Below are 19,593 nucleotides of genomic sequence, written 5' to 3'. Positions count from 1 at the left end.
CGTCTTAGTTCTCCTATAATGGCTTGTGCGAAGTCCGATTTTATGTTATCATACCCCCTGTGGAGGAGGCTTTTTTCTGTTCTGAGTGGGCAGGTTGGGCTCCTTTAGTCCTAATGCGTCGGTGCAGAAACTGCTGGCGAGATTTTATCGATTTTTACCGAGGCTTTAACAGTAAAACTTTGAGTGGCTATCGGCGAAACAATGTGATAGAACAGTTTATTATTCGTTTCTATTAAAAGCTATTCTGGGTAAATTTGCATCAAATTATACAAATGCTTGAAAATACAGTCTAAAAGAAGAGGTACGAAAAATAACAGGAACAAGTTCTATAAACAGACTGAGGTAGTCTGGCGTTATTCATCCTTATTATTACCCTTAGAATTCCTTTAATTTTTGTTTGCTAGCGCTTTGCTCGCTTTATACAGTGAGTGCACATGTGTTATTCTTCCCATTGTGTTGGGTTACCTCTACCTCTGGTTACATCATCATGTCCGCGAGGCCCTAGGCCGAGTCAGTGCCAATATGGCGGCTCGGATGGCCAAGTTGTTGTTTTTATTGCTTTGTTGTTCGCCTATATCTTCCTCACAAGCTATCCATGTCTCAGATAGCAGACATTTCTGCGCAAAGGAACAACAAGTCTTACACATCAACCTGGGATCTGAGCTCCCGCATTCGACTGGAACCGTAGACAAGACCCCAGTTCACTGCCACATCGAGAGAGACGAAGAAAACCATTCATGCCAGCAGACTTTCGGTGAGTTGTTTATTGTATACCGAATCATCAAATAAGTAAAGTTCCTTTATTAAATTGAATAATGTGATGGGGCCATTAGTCGTGCAGATACAGTGCTCACAAATGTCAACTTGATACAGCCATCCTCAAACCAGGAAGTACTGTACTGTCGTTTTATAGTAGCATTATCGGTACTGTTTTTTAAAAGGTACTCGTCCCCTTTATCGCACACTTTAGATTAACGCTAAAATATCTCGCGAACAAAACACATTCAGTATTCATAACAATAAACATTTGACTGTTTGTCATAATTATTCAGCGTAGATTAAATTATCTTACACAAAAAGCTTTACACAAAACCAAAGCTAAAACAAAGGCCAGAAAGCACCCTGGTATTTCAATGACAGATACAGATTTGCCTGTCGATTTTCATCATGATCAGTAAATGTTGGAGATTTTACTGCATTTTTTCATCCTCCTGTATTCAACTCAAAGACAATTTTTTGTCTACTATATTTTATGGTGCATAGGAATAAATTCTACTAGCTAAGCAAAATAATGAGCAATCCTAAAAAAACGTTGTTTCCTTAACTAGAAGTGTCACATTTCTGGTTGTTTATTTAGTTTTTGTAATATTTTTGGGTAGCCGATAATGGAAGGGAAGAAAGGAAAGGGAGATGGACGGACATTATCCATAATTGCAGCCATAGGCTGAATTACTCTGGATTTACATTACACAGGGTCTTATTCGGACTGCTATATAAGGTGCACTGTGCTGCCACGAAGTTTACATGGATGAGAGAGTGTTAGTATGTTAATTAATACACAGTCCCCAATGTAGAGAGCCAGGTTTTTTCGTGTCCTGGTCCTCTTACTTGAGAATCGAAGCTCGTACCACTGAGCTATTGCACCACTCTCTCAAAAGGGATAAGTACCTTACTTAAGCTTCAACTCTGCTGTTTTGTGGTATTGTTTAATATTTTGATTTTATTCTATGTTGCGTTTTGTGTGCTGTCATTTTAAACAGGATTTCTTTACGGAAATGGGGGGAATGGGAGTTTATGTTAAGGGATGGTATCCATTTTATATTTTTATACAACTACACTCGAAAATCACCTGCTCTGATTGGTCAAGGTCCATGTGTTATTATTGGAAACTCGCATCTGCATCTTGTTGCATATTTCTTGGTTCATGACACACTGTGACGTAATCTGGGGACAGACCCACTAAAAATGAGATCCATTTGTATCTGTTGTGGTTGGAAATTCATTTTGGTTGGAATTTTTACCAACCAGTTGGAAATTTTTCAACTAGTTAGAAATTTTACAACCAGTTGGAAATTCTCCAACCAGTGCAAAATCTGGAAGACCTCAAATGTACCAGGCATTCTTTTTTGATAAGTACGTTGGGGTTAGGGTTAGGGAATGGTTGGGTAAGACTTTGTTAAAATAAACTTCAAGTATCTTTTGGTTAGGGTTAGGGTATGGTTGGGTAAGACTTTGTTAAAATAAACTTTACGTAACAAAACTGTGTAGAAGATATTTTTATTTAATTAATTGATTTGGGCGCATTTCAATGCGTCATAGATGTTGGCCATACCTTCCCGTTGGCATAGGACCATTTCTTCCGTTTTATAGTATTTTCGTCGGCAGACGACAGAACTATTGGATCATCACTAATGCGCTACTTTTTTTGCTTTAAAAATTGTTTTGCTTTTTCATACAAACCATCTTCAATGTAAAAATTGATTTCTGATTTTTTACTTTTGGTTTGGAGCTTCAATTCCGTAATCTTTTCTAGGAATAAAGCGCGGTCAACACACGGCACAACTTCCTCCGCCATGATGATGTTTCGTTCAATGACAAACTCACTGTTTTTATACCTTTTCTTTGTCGAAAATCCCATTATTTCTGAACATGAACATGAGAGTTGAATAGCATTCTTTATTCGTACAATACGCAATGGCTTTTAGTACAATGTAACTTTCCTCGTTCTAGTAATGACTTTTAGAACAATTGATATGGAGAACTAATTACTATCATATTTTCCGAGTAATGACCTTTAGCACAATCGAAATGTCTAATTAATTAAAAACATTTTCTATAGGTTCTTGTTCCAGCGGTACATTTCATAAACATCGGCTTCTTCAGAAGAGAGAATGTTACACAAAATCGAGTAATTACGATGCCACGAAGAGGACAAAAAATAATTATTCAAGAGAAATAAAAGAACACTATTATTGCTCTAATTATTGTGCAGTCTTACATGTCAGTCATTCAATACTCGCTTTCGCACCTATCTTGAGTTACGTTCGACAAAAGTGCGTAATTTTAGACTCCTCCGAAGCCGCCAGGTCCGAGTCACGCAGAGCTTTTACGTACGCAATTTTAGAATACGAAACATCTATTTAAGCCCTATACAGGTTCTGGCATGTTTTCAAACGTTGTAAATTCATTGTAATGGCAGCACAGTTAGTCTTTTGTGATATTTTTTGCTTTTTATCCACAAAAGTTTGCACTACGCTCGTGAAAAGATTTCATGTGAAAAGTCTCTGTTTCACGTTAATACGCATGCGTGCATTTATAACAAGCGTGACGTAAGGCGCGTCATGAATATTACAATAAAGCAAGATTTAATCGCTCATCTTTCGTCACAAGCCTTAGTGGTCAAGTGGTAAGGGCTACTGACTTCGGAGCGAAAGGTTGAGGGTTCGAATCACGGTAAGGTAAGAAAAAAAAATGTAAATTAGACACAGGTAACTCACTTAGTAGGGTAATGAATAAATAGATAAGTAAGAGTGTAGAAAGTAGAGTGGTGGGAGAGGAGAGAGATAGGGAGAGGAGAGAGAGAGGGAGAGGAGAGCAGGTGTAGGGGAGTGGTGTGTTTTGTTCTTTTAATACCCCCTAAAAATCCAAGCCCCTGTTTTATTAATGAGCCCCCCAAAATATAATCCCTTTTAGAATGACAGATAACCACAATTTGAAAAATTTCCACTGGTTTGAAAATTTTCAGCTGGTTGTAAAATTACCAACCAGTTGAAAAATTTTCAACTAGTTGAGAAAAATTTCCAACTAAGATAAATTTCCAACCACAACATATCCATTTATAGGCAAAACCTTAAAAAAATGTGAAAATTTGGGAAACCTATGCACCTTTGTATCTGATGTGGAACTTTTTTATGATATCTGCAGTTAAACTTTTATTGACCCTTCTACGTATACCTGTCACCTTATCAGGGCTTCTGGAATTACGCGCTTGTGCGGAAGCGCGTAATTTGGCTTTCTCCACGTAATCCGCAAATTTCCGCGTAATCCAGTGTAATTTGGCTAAATTTTGAAAGAAAAAACATTTAAGTGCACAGCTGATGTGTTCTTTTATAGTTTTTACCTCTATTTCTCTTAAAAAAAGACAGATATTCTTTGTAAGAGTGTGATATTTAGAACTTAATTTCAAAAAACAAATAAAATGACTAGGCGTTCTTTGCTAAATCGCGAAGACCTAGGACTAATAATAAAATACCTTTTTTAATTGGCTGGTGGCTAGGAGCCAATGAAAACTCGCCTAAGATATATTCGCGCAAAAAATAAACCTCGTGCTTTCCTTCGGTACAAAATGTAGTTTGGGCGTAACAGTTGATATTCCATATAATTTAGTGCGTAATTCAGTAAAGAATCCCGCAAAATTTTGATTTTTAAAGAAAATGTATTGCAAAATCCTACGTAATTTAGCGCGTAATGATTGATTTTCCGCGTAATTTAGCAAAGAATCCAGCGTAATTTTGAGTTTTTTTCCTCGTAATTCCAGAAGCCCTGCCTTATGGAGCTCTAGTACAGTAGGTTTTTTTACAACTAATTTTTGTTTATGATTGCAGAGTGTGAAAGCCTGAGGAATGCATGTGTTCCTGAAAACCAGAATCATTTTGTGATTCAAAGTTATAATGGGCAGGTGTGTATAATTTTAATAATTTCATACTATTTCTTCATTTTTAATTTTGGAAAAATGGATCCTTAATATGAACAGAACATTAATTCAACAAGTATTGTTGCACTTAAAATATTGATTTTCACTTTCAAGATAAAGGTTATGGTAAATACTAAATAAATACTACTACCAATCTCAAATTTTGCTTCTAATACCAATTATAAAGTAACGTAGATGGCAGCAGTCATTACTGTTATAAAAAATCACTCGATTCATCATTTTTGTGTGTGACTCGGTGAACAATCCCTATACTGCCTATTTAGTTTTAAGTTTTAGGTAAGTATTCTAAAATAAAGTCTTTAAAAAAGTTCTTGATGACTTGATGACTACATGGAAATACTTAACTATTTACTACAATATTTTGGACTTTTAACGTGGAGGCTTAAAATAGCCAACCTATACAGGCCTGATGATCTCTGTAATTGACTTATTAGAATTTGTCTCAAAGCACTGTTTTCTATCGTAATAGAGTTATAGCAATTCTCAATTCATTAGGCCCTTCGCCTTGACATTTTAACAGTGATTTTGGTTAGTTCGTGGACGTCAATTATCCGTGTTTCCATAACGATCAAGGCAGACTTCATTTGTTTTGTGTATCGAAAGTCAACTTTACTCAGGGCCCGAGAGCCACATTTGACAACACAGTAAAGAAACGCAAAAGTTCAGTTCTCATAAAAGAGTAAAAAAATATATTACAAAACATCCAAGGTTCAAGTTTTGCCTGTCATCTCACAAAGAAAGCCTCGAACATCTTCCTTCAAGATTCGATCACTGTCATGCAAGTCAACAAATGGCCACGGTTACTGGCAATAATTTCACCTTGTTCAGATAATACTTCTGATTAAAGAATGTCTATCAACCACTCCTCAACCACTACAACTGCAAATACATTGGTTAAATTGCAAGAAAACCAGCATAATGGTAGCATGTTTTGTCCTGTTTAACTTGAAGTGTTTTCCATTGTGTGATGCTCCTCCTTTAACTGGAAACAATTATCATTTTCTTTGAGGTTAGGATTGTTATTAGTGTGTAGTTTATTGAAGCTGGGGCATGGTTGTGCATAGGTGAATTTATGTTTTCATATTCTAAATGTACAGGGGCTACACCTAGTGATTACTCACACGTCTGGCAAGAAGCTCTTTACTACAGGCAATAACAGTGTGGATAAGGAAGTTGGTGAGCTGTCCAGATTTTCTATTACTGGTAAATAATAAGCCTTTACTTGCATAAATGGTAAAATTATTTGTTTCTTTTATTACAGCTCATGCTATTAGTCTTTTGGGATGTGGAGATATTGATGATGCTATCTCCTATTTTACCAAGATTATCAAGGTAATTTGTTACCTAATGTTATGTTAAATCTATGTAAATGTACTATATAGTGCAGACAAAGTAGTAGAATAGGCATTACTGCAGGCATTTTCCTGTTGCTTATATTTCGAGGCCAGCTACGGCACTGGGAGTAGAATAAAGCCGACTTTAATACTTGGTTTGGCACTGCTATAGTACTGGATGTATACCTTTGTAGTCCTGCACAATTTTTATATGTCTTGATAATCATCATTTCTCTCTTGATTTTAGGAGCATCCCAAGGTGACGAGCGCTTTCCTCGGTCGAGGGACAGCATATGTAAAGAAGGGTATTCAGGTTAGTAGAATTACTAAGTAAGTATTGACATGTCATGGAGTCCAAGTAATAGTTCTACTATAAAAGTCTTATTTCTTTTCTTAGATCAAAGAGAACTCAGATGCTGCCATCAGTGACTTCTCCACCGTGATCAGCCATAGCCCTAAGAATCCAGAGGGATGGATAAGGAGAGCAGAGGTGATGAATCTGTCTGCCTGTTGGTTAGGAAATTTAGCCAGCTAGTAGATATTAAGTATGATTTTAAAATGAAATATGGAATGAGTTACCAAGTAATCATCAACTGTGAATGAGCATTACCCCATTCACTGCCAGACAGTAGCGATCCTAGGGGGAGCGTTTAGGGAGCTTACCCCCCCCCCCCCCCCCCCACCTTGGGCTACCAAAAAAATTGTTATGTGAAAAGGATGCATTAAAGAGCATTCTGCTAAGGTGCACACCCATCTCTTTGTTTTTAAGAAAATGCTTAGTTTAAGGCAGAGAAGAGTACCAGTATATACATATTCTACTGAATTTCCATACATGCATTCCCTGCATACATTCACGCTTTTCGTGAACTTAAAGACTTGCAAAAAATATAGGCTGTAAACTTTTATCTCACGAAATTTAATGGGTACAGAAAAATCATTGAAGATTTTATTGAGATCTCTTCATGAGGACATGGAATGATACTCGGAAATGGCTTGAGAGAACAGGAACACTGTCCACATTACTCTAAAACTAATTCTTACAGCGTTTTGGTTTTGTTTTAATATATTGGCCTTGTTTCAGTTGTCTGTCAACATCATTTTTTTTTGTAAAAATGGAAAAAGTCACATGAACTTTGCGAAATTAAATCCCCTGCTAACACCATTTTTCTCTTTAATAGTGAAATTTAGGACTTGTAAATTGTGCCAAGAAAATGTTTGCACAATCTTAGACATGCAAAAATAAAGATGAATGTAGTGAAAAAGTATTTCCACTCTGCCTTGGCATTGGACTTAAGCTAGAGCTGCCCCTTTCATTTATTAGGGACAAGCTAGATCTGCCCCTTCCATTTATTAGGGACAAGCCCTTTGATGACAATGCCTCTGCCTGTTTAATGCCTTTTTTCAACAGGATACTGCTACCATCTCTTTATCTCTACCTTAGCACAATGTTTTTAACATACATATACTATTTAATTTCCACTTGTGCACATGGTTAGATTGTGTATTGTTACCCTGTTAAGCTATTCAAAACACTTGTACAATGTATACTGTAGGTGCTATCACCCATTGGCCGCATCCCTGAAGCTATCAAAGACATTAGTGTTGCCCTTAGCTTACAGCCTTCAGCAGAGTTGTACTTGATCAGTGGTACTTTACACTTTATGTCTGAGGTAAGGAATGTACTGAGCGCCCTTTCTTCTATTTTCCTCTCCTTGTTGCTCCACCTCTGGAAAGTGTTTTGACTTGCTCAGAAGTTAATGAACCCTGCAATGATTTATTTCTATTTTCTAGCTGTTAACATCACTCCTCTGCCCTTAGGTAGTTATGAGGTTGTATGATTGTTTTATTTTTCAATTATTTTACAGGATTATGTTACAGCAACGAAAAACTTGGAAAAATCACTTGAGTACAACCCAAGTCAGGCAACTGCTACTCTGTACCTAGGGCTGTCACTATACCACAGAGGGCTTATACAGGTACAGTAAGTGCAGATTTTTGAAAGAGAATAGGCCACATCATGCAAATCATCATCAGATCACATCATGGAAATATTTAAATGCTCTGTCAGGAGGAGTCAGGGGTGGTAGGGCTAATTAGTTTTGAGACATTGCATCACAGTACTATATTTAAAGCTAACAAATCACAAACTAAAGTTCTAAAGACATGATAGATAGGTACATTTTTATTTTATTTTTCAAACAAGGAAAAGTGTGACCTAATATATTTGAAATATTTGTCTTTAGCAAGCCATTCCATTGTACAAGAAGGCACTCCAGGCGAACACTAATACTGCAGAGGTGCATAGGAGTCTTGGTCATGCATACAGGTACTATAGATCACATTACATTGCTGTAATTCTTGCATGCAATAGTTACTCACATACTCTATTAACTTTCTCTATTGATAATCCCATGCCATTTTAGATGCCATAAGCATTTTCTTTAACGAATGTGGAATTTGACAAGCTTTTAAAGAGTTCAAATTCAGACTATTTCCTTCACTATCTCATTACTTTGTTGTGTACAGGGAACTGGGAGATGCTTCAGCTGCTTATGAGCATTTCACTGCAGCATTGCTACTAGAACCAAGAAGTGCAGAAGTGAGTTGTGGAAGTGCAACTGCTAATGCTGATTCATATTATCTTTGAAGCATTGTGTGCAGTTATTAATTGTTTAATATGCATTAAAATGCTTTTTCACATCCAGTATTTTATTTTTCTGCGTTCAGACGTTCCACCTTCGTGGGATGCTGCAATACATGAATGGAAAACCAGCTCTGGCTCTTAATGACTTTAAGGTTGGCACCCTTTACATTGAATATTTTTTTAGTGATCTTTATTTAGTTTGATACCCTGGTATCTCAAATGAAGTTACACATCATTGGTAACACATAAACAAGACAAGGATGAAGATAATTTCTTAGATGAAATCTGTGTTTGAAAAACTGTAATAGCTTTGTTTGTGTGCCTCTAAATGGTAATTATGCTGATCTCAGGGACTGTTTTTGTGCAATTTTTTAATTACAACACAGAGCAAGAGACCAGTATTCGGTATGCTGTGATCTGTGATTCATTGCATTTTCAGGCTTGTCAGAGTTTCGACCCTCAAAATACAGCCTGTTTGTACATGAAAGCTGTCTGTTATGCAACATTAGGAAATTTCTATGAAACTGTAAAAATGTCAACTAAGGTGAGACTGCATTTATTGTGTTACGATTACTGTATAATGTGCTACTAAACCTGAACACAATGACATACTGTTCCTAGAGGGAGGAAACCCTATCCTCCTGTCTACTGTTTCTATATTATTACCAATTATTGTGGATCTTTATCATCGTCATAGTAATCTTCATCATAATTGTAAAAATAATCATTGTTTTCACAACTTGTTTCACCACTTTAAAAGATTCTTATAGCACATTGCACTGTCGTCCTGTGGTTAAGCTTGAAATTGTTAAACATGGTTATTGTTTTTGTGGCAATGATATGAAGGTATTTTGCATATGTTTTTCTTGTTTAGTGGAAGCCTTGCTTTTTCAACAGATACTTTATGGAGATCATGGAGGAATCATGAATCCTATTGCTGTGAAAGCCCAATTTTTAAAAGGTAGCTTATGTGGCACAATTACAATATATGCCCTCTCGCATAAACCATTGATTGATTTGATGAAATGAGTGAGTGATGGTCATCTTTCAGAGTAATAATATGGTACTAGTACCTCCACTTTCATTTAGACAAGCCACCTAAGTATTAAGAATTTATTTATTGATATCTCTAAAGTATTCATGCTCAACTCTCATCTGGACTTTAAAAGCACACCAGCATACACACATTGGCATCAGTCGGGCCAAGATGGGACGCTAGCACAGTCTTTTACCCATGCAGTTTGGCAACCATGGACAGCTGTTTCGTCCTTATTAGGACTCGTCAGCATGGCATAACCGGTTTGCCTCAGTTAAACTTCATCAGCAAAAAAACTGCAGGGGGACTTCGACTCGTACAAAGTGCTTTAAACCACAGCTTAGATCCATGTGTCTTGGCCCGACTGATGCCAATGTGTGTATGCTAGTGTGCTTTTAAAGTTCTCATCTGGACACACCCCTGACTATTGATTAATTGATTGAAATCTCTAGAATATTCACCAACTCTCAAACCTCATCTGCTCCCCTGACGATTGATTGATTGATTGATTGATTGATTGATTGATTGACATCTCTAGAATATTCACGGTATCTTCACTCTCATCTCGACACCCCCCTAACTAGCTTCACCCCAGATGAAGGGTTGGATGGGAACTTGAGGGACCACTGGGTCAAGAGTCTTCCCTTCAGCATCCTTGTAGGTATACACAAGATGGCATGATAAATCAGTACATACAGCCTTTGTTTATCAAACCAGAGGTGCCGGGATCAAATCCAGGTCAAGATTATTCTATTTCTTTAGAAGGTTGAATTCATATATATATAACTTTATACCTATAGAATCTGTATTTACATTTCACATTTCTTTCAAGTTTTGTACAAATAAGTGTATGGCATTTAGTAGCGTTTCATTGACCATCACAGCTGGGAAGACCGATCAGTGCGGAAACATCTACAGTGGCAATACTCACTCACTGAGCATGTGGTACCGAAGATGATACCACGGGGGCCAGTGTTTTCCCCAGGTTTTTTTTGGGGGAAATGCAATAAGAAAGGGGATGTCCTGCTTCATGTCCTGATCAAAGAAGACGATGGATTTGCAGTCTCTAATGTACTTATTTTATAATATTTACATTATTTAGAACTACACTGAGCAGCCAGGTATCCAACCCAGTATCCGGGAAGTGGAGTCGTTACCGTTCGAGGAATATTCAACAGACGCAAAGGTAGGGGCAAAAGTGTTTAATAGACTATGTATAATGCCTGATGCACACTAGTAATATCACGACATAAATACAGGCAGGGACAGTGCTAAGTAGATGCTTAATAGGGGGGAAAACATATTGTTTGAACGGCCAATATTTAATAAAGGCTTGCCTCTGAGGCTCTGTTGCACGAGGGTTTACCCAGACTTAACAAAACGTTTGTTTTTTATAGACGATCCTTTGCAAATCTCAGTTGCTGGGTCCGCTAGTGCAGTACCACACAGATGGCTTTCTCCCAAGCACTCGGCACCACAGGGCCATGGGTCTGGCTATCTTAGATGTGGCACAGGCGGCTCAGAGGCACTGGAAGTCCGTACGCTCATCCAAGGCGTCTGATAAGTCTGCGAGGTTGTCTTGGAGGGCCATGTTTGATGTGGCAGTCAAGTGGAGAAGGTATACATATGATAGAGTCATTCTTTTTTTCAAGAGCTAAGACCCGAGCCCTATCATTTTCTTTTGAATTTCATTTTGTTAAAGTACGTGTTGTACGCTTCATTTTACTCAAGTTTTATTGAATGATCAAAATGCATTCATTCATACCAGTCATTGGTTATTGGATTTAAGGATGACTTTGCTGTAATTGTAATTTGAATCCACACAGATGCTTAAACATTAGTGTTGGTTTTACTTGGCTACTGTTTTCTTGTAGGCTTGGTTTATACATTGTACACTGTTACACGTTATACACGTTTACACGTTATACACTGTTTTCTTGTAAGCTTGGTTCATAAGTGCGCAGCATGTTTTTACTTGGCGACTGTTTTGTTGTAGACGCAGTTCATTAGTGCTCACCATGTTTTTACTTGGCAACTGATTTCTTGTAGATTTGGTTCCTAAGTGCACAACATGTTTTTACATGGCGAATGTTTTCTTGTAGGCTAGTTGACCCTGATCAAGCAGTCATGTGGCTGGATAAAATGCCTCAGAAGAGTGTCCGTGCCGGGTTCAATGTTCACATGACCTTGGTCAGGTAAGTTACCCCCAAACATACACATGGGTTCTGAGTGCTCTAACGTAACTCTGGGTCTTCCCGATGAGTTCTGAGTGCTCTGAAGGACTCTGGGTCTTTCCAATGGGTTCTGAGTGCTCTAACGTGACTTTGGGTCTTACCGATGGGTTCTGGGTGCTCTAAAGGACTGTGGGTCTTACCGATGGGTTCTGAGTGCTATGAAGTGACTGTGGGTCTTCCCGATTGGTTCTGAGTGCTCTAACGTGACTCTGAGTGCTATGAAGTGACTGTGGGTCTTTCCGATGGGTTCTGAAGGCGATGAAGTGACTCTGGGTCTTTATGATGGGTTCGGAGTTCTCTAACGTGACTCTGGGTCTTACCGATGGGCTCTGAGTGCTCTGAAGGACTGTGGGTCTTACCGATGGGTTCTGAGTGCTCTAACGTGACTGTGGTTCTTCCCGATGGGTTCTGAGAGCTATGAAGTGACTGTGGTTCTTCCCGATGGGTTCTGAGTGCTCTGAAGGACTGTGTGTCTTACCGATGGGTTCTGAGTGCTCTAACGTGACTCTGGGTCTTACCGATGGGCTCTGAGTGCTCTGAAGGACTGTGGGTCTTACCGATGGGTTCTGAGTGCTCTAACGTGACTGTGGGTCTTCCCGATGGAATCTGAGTGCTCTAACGTGCTTTTGGGTCTTACCGATGGGTTCTGAGTGCTCTAACATGACTGTGGGTCTTGCCGATGGGTTCTGAGTGCTCTAACGTGACTGTGGGTCTTACCGATGGGTTCTGAGTGCTCTGAAGGACTGTGGGTCTTACCGATGGGTTCTGAGTGCTCTAACGTGACTGTGGGTCTTACCGATGGATTCTTAGTTCTTTAACGTGACTTTGGGTCTTACCGATGGGTTCTGAGTGCTCTAACGTGACTGTGGGTCTTACCGATGGGTTCTGAGTGCTCTAACGTGACTGTGGTTCTTCCCGATGGGTTCTGAGTGCTATGAAGTGACTGTGGGTCTTTCCGATGGGTTCTGAAGGCCATGAAGTGACTCTGGGTCTTTATGATGGGTTCGGAGTTCTCTAAAAGGACTGTGGGTCTTCCCGATGGGTTCTGAGTGCTCTGAAGTGTGTTTTACCGATGGGTTCTGAGTGCCCGACGAATTAGCTGAGCTTTTTGGGCCTGGCCATGCTCATTTCGAGTTACAACTCAAGCTTTGTTCTGTGTTGAGACATGAGTTGCATGGCTGCTGCCCGAGGCATCTTCTAGAGAGACATCACAACAACCCGACAACTGGATTTCTTATGGGGCAGATGCAATTCCCTTTGTCTGTCACTAAAGATAGTAATTTATGTAATGAAAAGGCATGAAAAATGGTGTGTGATGTAACAACTTGTGTTTGCAGGGGTCAAATGAGAAACGTCAGATACTCAGACTACTTTGAGAAGATATTTCAGTTTACAAAGAAGATGCTGTTACATTTTTATAAGTAAGCACCCAGCCCACTGTCCCACTTGCTCCATCGCACCATAAGGAATGGACCATTTTGAAAATGCAAGCAATATGACAGTCATGTGTAAGCCATATCCTGCACATTTTTGATGCCTAGATGATATGCAAGGCTAAGAAAAAAAAATTGGTTTCTTAAAAGTTGAAATATCCTCCAGCTTCCAGCAGTCGATCCCTTTTTTGTATTCTGTCAGGGTCGTACCCTAAAAGTCAAACTTTTTTTTGTAGCCAAATCAGATGATAAACGTCACGTGGCGTAAATAAAATCCCTTTTTGTTTTTTCGGGGGTGGTCGGATTTTTTATCAGAAAACTATCCCCCTCCCTCCCCCCCCGGAAAAATTAGGTACACTTCTTCGGATTTTGCCAACAAAATTTCGATTTTGTTAACGTTGATTACTTGTTATCTACTCTGCACAGGACCGAGGAGTTTAGTACTAAAGACTTTAAACGAAGGATAGAAAAATCAAGAACATGCGAAGACTTGATCAGCGCTCTAAAGGTAAAGTACTAAGGCAAGAACATGCGAAGACTTGATTTGAGCTTGAAAAGTAAAGAACAAAGTCAAGAACGTGCGAAGACTTGATCAGCGCTTGAAAGGTAAAGTACAAAGTCAAGAACGTGCGAAGACTTGATCAGCGCTTGAAAGGTAAAGTACAAAGTCAAGGACGTGCGAAGACTTGATCAGCGCTTGAAAGGTAAAGTACAAAGTCAAGAACGTGCGAAGACTTGATCAGCGCTTCAAAGGTAAAGTGCAAAGTCAAGGACGTGCGAAGACTTTATTAGCGCTTCAAAGGTTAATAGTCAGGTGCGATGCCTTAGCTATCATTGCGGGCATATGTTTGTACAATGTGTTATTCAAGAGGTTGATTATGACATGATGATGGCAACGACCACAACAACGAGGATAATGATGACAATGACGAAATAATGAGTAAGAGTTAGAGAATGAAAATATCCAGATTAACGAACGGCGATCGATATTTTTACTACTATAAAGGTTGAACAGGATGTTGAGATACTTCCAATAAGCTTTGGTATTCACAGCGGTTGCCCAGTATGTTAGCGCGCCGGTCTTTGGGGCCTATCCGCGAGTTTCTGTTTGAGTCGCGATCCAGAATTCGAGTTGTTGAACTAGTAGCTGTGTTCCTCATTTCAAAGATGGGTTCTAAATAAACACGTATTAGGATTTAAATTAACTATGACGTAGAGCGCGGATGATGTAAGCATACTATTTTTGTTGTTTGTTTATTTGTTCAGCTTAATTATTGTTTTGATTCTGAGGTAAACAAGGAGAGTCAAGTTGTGCATTCTTCCAAGTAACACCAGATGTCAAAAGTAGTGAAATTGACATGTGTAACTTCTGTTTATAAATAGGTTCAGAATCCAACTAATCCTCAGCCAGGGTTGATGCTTTCCACGCATGTCACCAGCCTTTTAACCGCTGGAAAGAGTAACTTGGATGGGGTCATCCTAATGCTGTCGGAGGGAAGGTCAGTGGAGTAAGGCTCATATTCCGTCTGCCTTTTTTTCATAAAGGACAATCAGTACTTTATAAAATAGTTATCGATATCGCTTTAGTTTTTTTAACACATAGCAAAGAGGGCTAGACATATCTGCCTCTTTTAGTGGATTAATCTTTCATCTGCTTTTTTCCTAAAGGGACAATATTCGATTTGCCACAGCATATTTATTTGCCTTTCTAAAAAGGATCAAAATAAAACTGCAGTTATTGTGGTCGAACACATGGCAAAGATGCTAGCTTCTATATTTTAGCTCCTATAATAATCTTGTACTTACAGTGGTAAAAACCTGGTGTTTTCCATGGATACGCCGACGACTCCCACACGAACCGCTAACTACCACTCGGAGCTAGAATTCCTGTGGAACCAGATCAGAGATGAAGTCCGCAAGCCTTCGAACAAGGTAAGATATGTAAAGTAGGGTTAGAGTTAGACATGTAAGGTCTAGTTTGGCATGTAGTGTCAAGATTAGTATTACCACAGGAAAGGCTCATTCATTCATTCATTCATTTAATCATTCATTCATTCATTTATTTATTTATTCTTTCAGGACTCGGACCCTTTAGGCGTATACATACTCTCCTTTGCGTATTACTTCCTGAACCTCATGCCGCTGTCTAGAGGCACCAGGTGAGAGAATCGTGCATTCATATCGATCTGAACAGCCAAATCAACAATCTTTAACTTTTATTAAGTAGGTTGTAAAAATCACAACATTCGTGGCGATGGAAGTCATATTCAGGCCAGAATCCGGGTCGCCAGACTATTGGTTTTGCCTATTGATCAGATAGATTTGTCATGATGGCATTGCCATTGGAACATGGGTTGTGCCATGTGATAAATTTGCCATGGCGGCATTGCCATGGGAACATGGGTTGGGCCGTTTGATAAATTTGGCTATGACCGCATTGCCATGGTTTTACCTTCTGTAATAGATTTGTCATGTAAGCTTTGCCATGGTAACATAGGTTGTACCGTGCTTTGGTTAGGTACCGTACCGTGCCCTACTGCTGAACTTTGTTTTACAAAAATGCAACTGCGCCATACTTTTGTGGTGAATTGGTATATTTTAGTCCTAATATCATTTTTGTGATTTCAGTGCGGTTGCGTACACTGTGGCGTTGGGGCTGTTTCTCGCGGCGGGCAAAGAGGCGACGGGGAATATCCCCAAAGGGAAGGTTAGTCTTTAGTTAGCGCTATTTTCTGTTGTATGACCTTCCGATCGTCCTTCCGTCTCTCCGTTTGCCGGGCTATCTGCCTTTCAATCAAATGTTTGCTGACTGTTTCCGTATGCCGCATGTGTACAGGAAGTAGACCTTGAGGCCATGATAGGTGGTACCGCTGACAAGTTTGCTAAGGAAGTGCAGGCATGGCTCGCTCTGAAGAAGTAAGTACATCTAGAACGTTTTGAAATGAGACAGTAGGTAGGTGACTCGAAGAACTGCATCTGTAATCTGTGAAAGCAGCCACGTCAGAAATCCCATCACACACCTCGTTATTAAGAACAAATATATTTAAACATTTTCTGTTAACTTTAACCCACCAATCAAGGACCCAGTCAAGGAGGACCGTATGGATCACAACATTGTTGTAATTAACAGGGTCCCAATGTATGAGTACCGTTTTATTGGCCCCAACGTTGTCCTTATTAACAGGGTCCCAATGTATGAGTACCGTTTTATTGGCCCCAACTTTGTCCTTATTAACAAGGGTCCCAATGTATATGTTTCATTGCCCCAGTCCTCCTCCAAAGAATCACTTTTGCGATTTCGTACAGGGCTTCTCCATCACTGACGTCATTTCCGTCCGTAAGAGACACCTTCCCAACTCTCCGCCATGCGCTTGAAGCACTAAACGTTGACGTCGAAGCCGAGCACTGCAAGCGTCACAGACCAAGAAAGAGCCAGTGATTCCAACCGCTGACCAGCAATTCGAATATAGCTGTTGGTCATCGCTGATCAACGCAGCATGTTTCGCTTGTACGGCAAATGATACTTAAAGATAGATCTTAGGCAATAAATATCTGAATTAAGCGATTTTTTGTATTCTGGGAGTATATGAGTATGAACACCCACTATGCACAAAACGGATCTGTTCCGCAGCCCATTTTTTGCTGGCTGGAAAGATGTTAGGCCCCTCGGTTGCTGGGGAAAAAATCGTCCCGAAAGGTTCTGCTGGCAAATTTTTGAATCCGACCTAGTTGTGCTGGGAATATTTTTGGGGCGCTGGAGCGGTTGCTTAAAAAAAAAATCGTTCCGACCGGTTATACGGGCAATTATTCATGTGCTAAATTGCTTGACGACTGCTGGCTGGGGAAAAATGCCTAACCACTGCTGGCTGGAAAAAAAAAGGAATGGTAATTTTTCCAAGCAGTTTATAAAATTGGCATTTTCGGCATCAGAACATATTCAAACGAATAAATATGCCATTTTAAAGTGTTTCGGGAAGGGGGACTCGTTGTATGCCCTTGAACACCCATGTGGTTTCACCTCATGGTACGTTTTCACCACATGGTACGTTTTCACCTCATGGTACGTTTTCACCACATGATACGTTTTCACCTCATGGTACGTTTTCACCACATGATACGTTTTCACCACATGGTACGTTTTCACCACATGGTACGTTTTCACCACATGGTACGTTTTCACCACTTAGTGTTCTCGGGGTGTTCGAGGGTGCGAGAAAACCTGGCGCTGGTTCCTGAAACACAGGCTCCCCAACTCGTAATTTGCAATCAATATATCCAAATTAGGCCTTTTTTAAACGATTAGATTTGTTGGGGAGTCTGACGTATACTGGTATATTTTAATCCAATGCTTCAATTGTACAAATGTTAATTTGTAACAGCTTTCAAATGCAAATACAAGCATAGCAAATTAACGAAGTCCATTTTTTCATCTTCCTTTGCATTTGGAACGGTTCTTGAAAAGTACAAAAATAATTCATTTTTAGCTTCAAAAAACCAAGGACGGATGGGAACTTTTATGGCTCCACAATAAGTAATAAAAGAACTTGAGGATATTAATAGTGATCCAGATTAGGGTTTCAGAAAACATTTTACCGTTAGACCGACACTGCAGTCCTGGAGGTCTCTCAAGATCTGTTAAGGGTTCACCCTGTCGTTGACCAACATCTAGGCTCAGACTTCAGACCGCCTTTCTATCGCCTTTCCATTGGTTGACTTGATAGAATACTGGAACTTTGAACTGTGGAACATGGCTGCTATTGGAGTTGAGGATTTTGTGGTTCTCTTAACTATGTCCTGTTAACAGCTGCTTGTGCGCGGATGACCCGTATTCATGGAAGGTGTAATCACAACCAAGAAGCGCATGGATAAAAATAAAATGAGAAATATGAATAACATTAAAACTTTTTCCCTGCAGCTCATTCATGGCCGTCATTCCCACACTTTCATTGTACATTTGGATTTCGGCTCAGGTAGATGCCATGGGCTTCCATATGGAATTATCGTCACCAACAGGAACGGTGATGATAATCGTGTGGGCAATTTCACCTCAGCTTTGCACATAAGCAATCGTATCTTTGATTCGTCATAAGATTCCGTGTCCATTGTGCCACAACCGCTTACCATTGGGTACTTGCTCAACATTTAAATAAAATTCTGCTTTTTTTGGCCAATAAAACCCTCTTTCTTCATAGGGACCGCCATGTTTTAAAAAAAGAACGTAACGGAGGCTTCGATTTTACCTGACCTTTATTTCCTGTTATGACTTCTGTCGAGAAGCCATCGGCGTTACCGATCAAAACACCACGATACAGTTACAGCAGAAGTTTAACCTTCGTAAAATAATGCAGGGGGGGGGGGGGTGGATTGTGTGGATATCCACCCCCTTTTTGAATAAGAAATTTGAAAAGTCGCTTTGTTTGAAGAGAATAAATGTCTGAGGGACGGGAGGTACTCTCCAATTTCCTTCGCCTTCTTGACGTTGCTGACACGACAAATCCAATTCAGTGTGAAGTATTGTAAGATCTATGTAGTGACCTACCAAAAACCTCTTGATCAGTTATATGCCATCTATCCGGCCATTATCCACCCCCCATTTTGAAATCCTGGATCTGCCCCTGTAATGGGCCGACTTCCTTGGGCCAGGGTATTCAGTGTAGAAGAGAACCTCCATCCAATACATACTGTAGCAAGGTAGATGGTGTTTTGGTATCCATCCAATGTGGACCCCGGCCAAAACAGGCTTCTGCACCACTCTCATCATAGAGTCTTACAATGCTGGAGGAAAACTCCAGAGCTCAAAGGAGAAATGTTGTTCATGGCCTTCTGGAGATGAGCTAGAATTGAGCGCTGAAACGACAGCTGTAACATGTACGACGTCATTGTCATTGGGAACTGCCGATTGCAAGGTTGTGCTATCTGGTTATTACAAGATCTCTTCTCGGTCACTTTAGCGCTATCAACATTAAATGCGCTGTCGGCTTAGGCACCCATGTACGGTGGCCCACAGGGGTCAAACATAAATCAAATAGCAAAACACATTTACAAATTGAAAACACATTCGCAAAAGATAAAAACACATTCGCAAATCCAAAAACACATTCGCAAATCCAAAACCCATTCGCAAATTCAAAAACACATTCGCGAGCTCAAACCTACAAGAGGCTGTGGAAAGGAGGAACTTCTTCAATGTGCTGTGAT

The 19,593-nt window shown here is 39.7% G+C and overlaps 1 protein-coding gene across 1 annotated transcript; it reads left to right on the top strand.

Annotated features, from left to right (window-relative positions):
- The first annotated feature begins 505 nt into the window (after nt 1–505).
- On the top strand, nt 506–16,960 carry LOC5505198 (tetratricopeptide repeat protein 13). The gene is made up of 25 exons (XM_032373632.2): nt 506–754; nt 4,605–4,678; nt 5,812–5,890; nt 5,976–6,046; nt 6,296–6,361; nt 6,446–6,538; nt 7,602–7,718; nt 7,914–8,024; nt 8,292–8,374; nt 8,575–8,647; nt 8,776–8,844; nt 9,132–9,236; nt 9,590–9,653; nt 10,267–10,385; nt 10,831–10,914; nt 11,126–11,346; nt 11,831–11,923; nt 13,300–13,383; nt 13,822–13,903; nt 14,779–14,894; nt 15,204–15,327; nt 15,475–15,554; nt 16,024–16,102; nt 16,232–16,311; nt 16,702–16,960. Exons 1-25 carry the CDS (start codon nt 523–525, stop codon nt 16,832–16,834), a joined length of 2,532 nt encoding a protein of 843 aa, XP_032229523.1. The 5' UTR covers nt 506–522; the 3' UTR covers nt 16,835–16,960.
- Nucleotides 16,961–19,593: the final 2,633 nt, after the last annotated feature.

Source organism: Nematostella vectensis, chromosome 2 (assembly GCF_932526225.1).
Source record: "Nematostella vectensis chromosome 2, jaNemVect1.1, whole genome shotgun sequence".
Classification (NCBI taxonomy): Eukaryota; Metazoa; Cnidaria; class Anthozoa; order Actiniaria; family Edwardsiidae; genus Nematostella; species Nematostella vectensis.
This window is presented reverse-complemented; position numbering and strand designations above follow the sequence as displayed.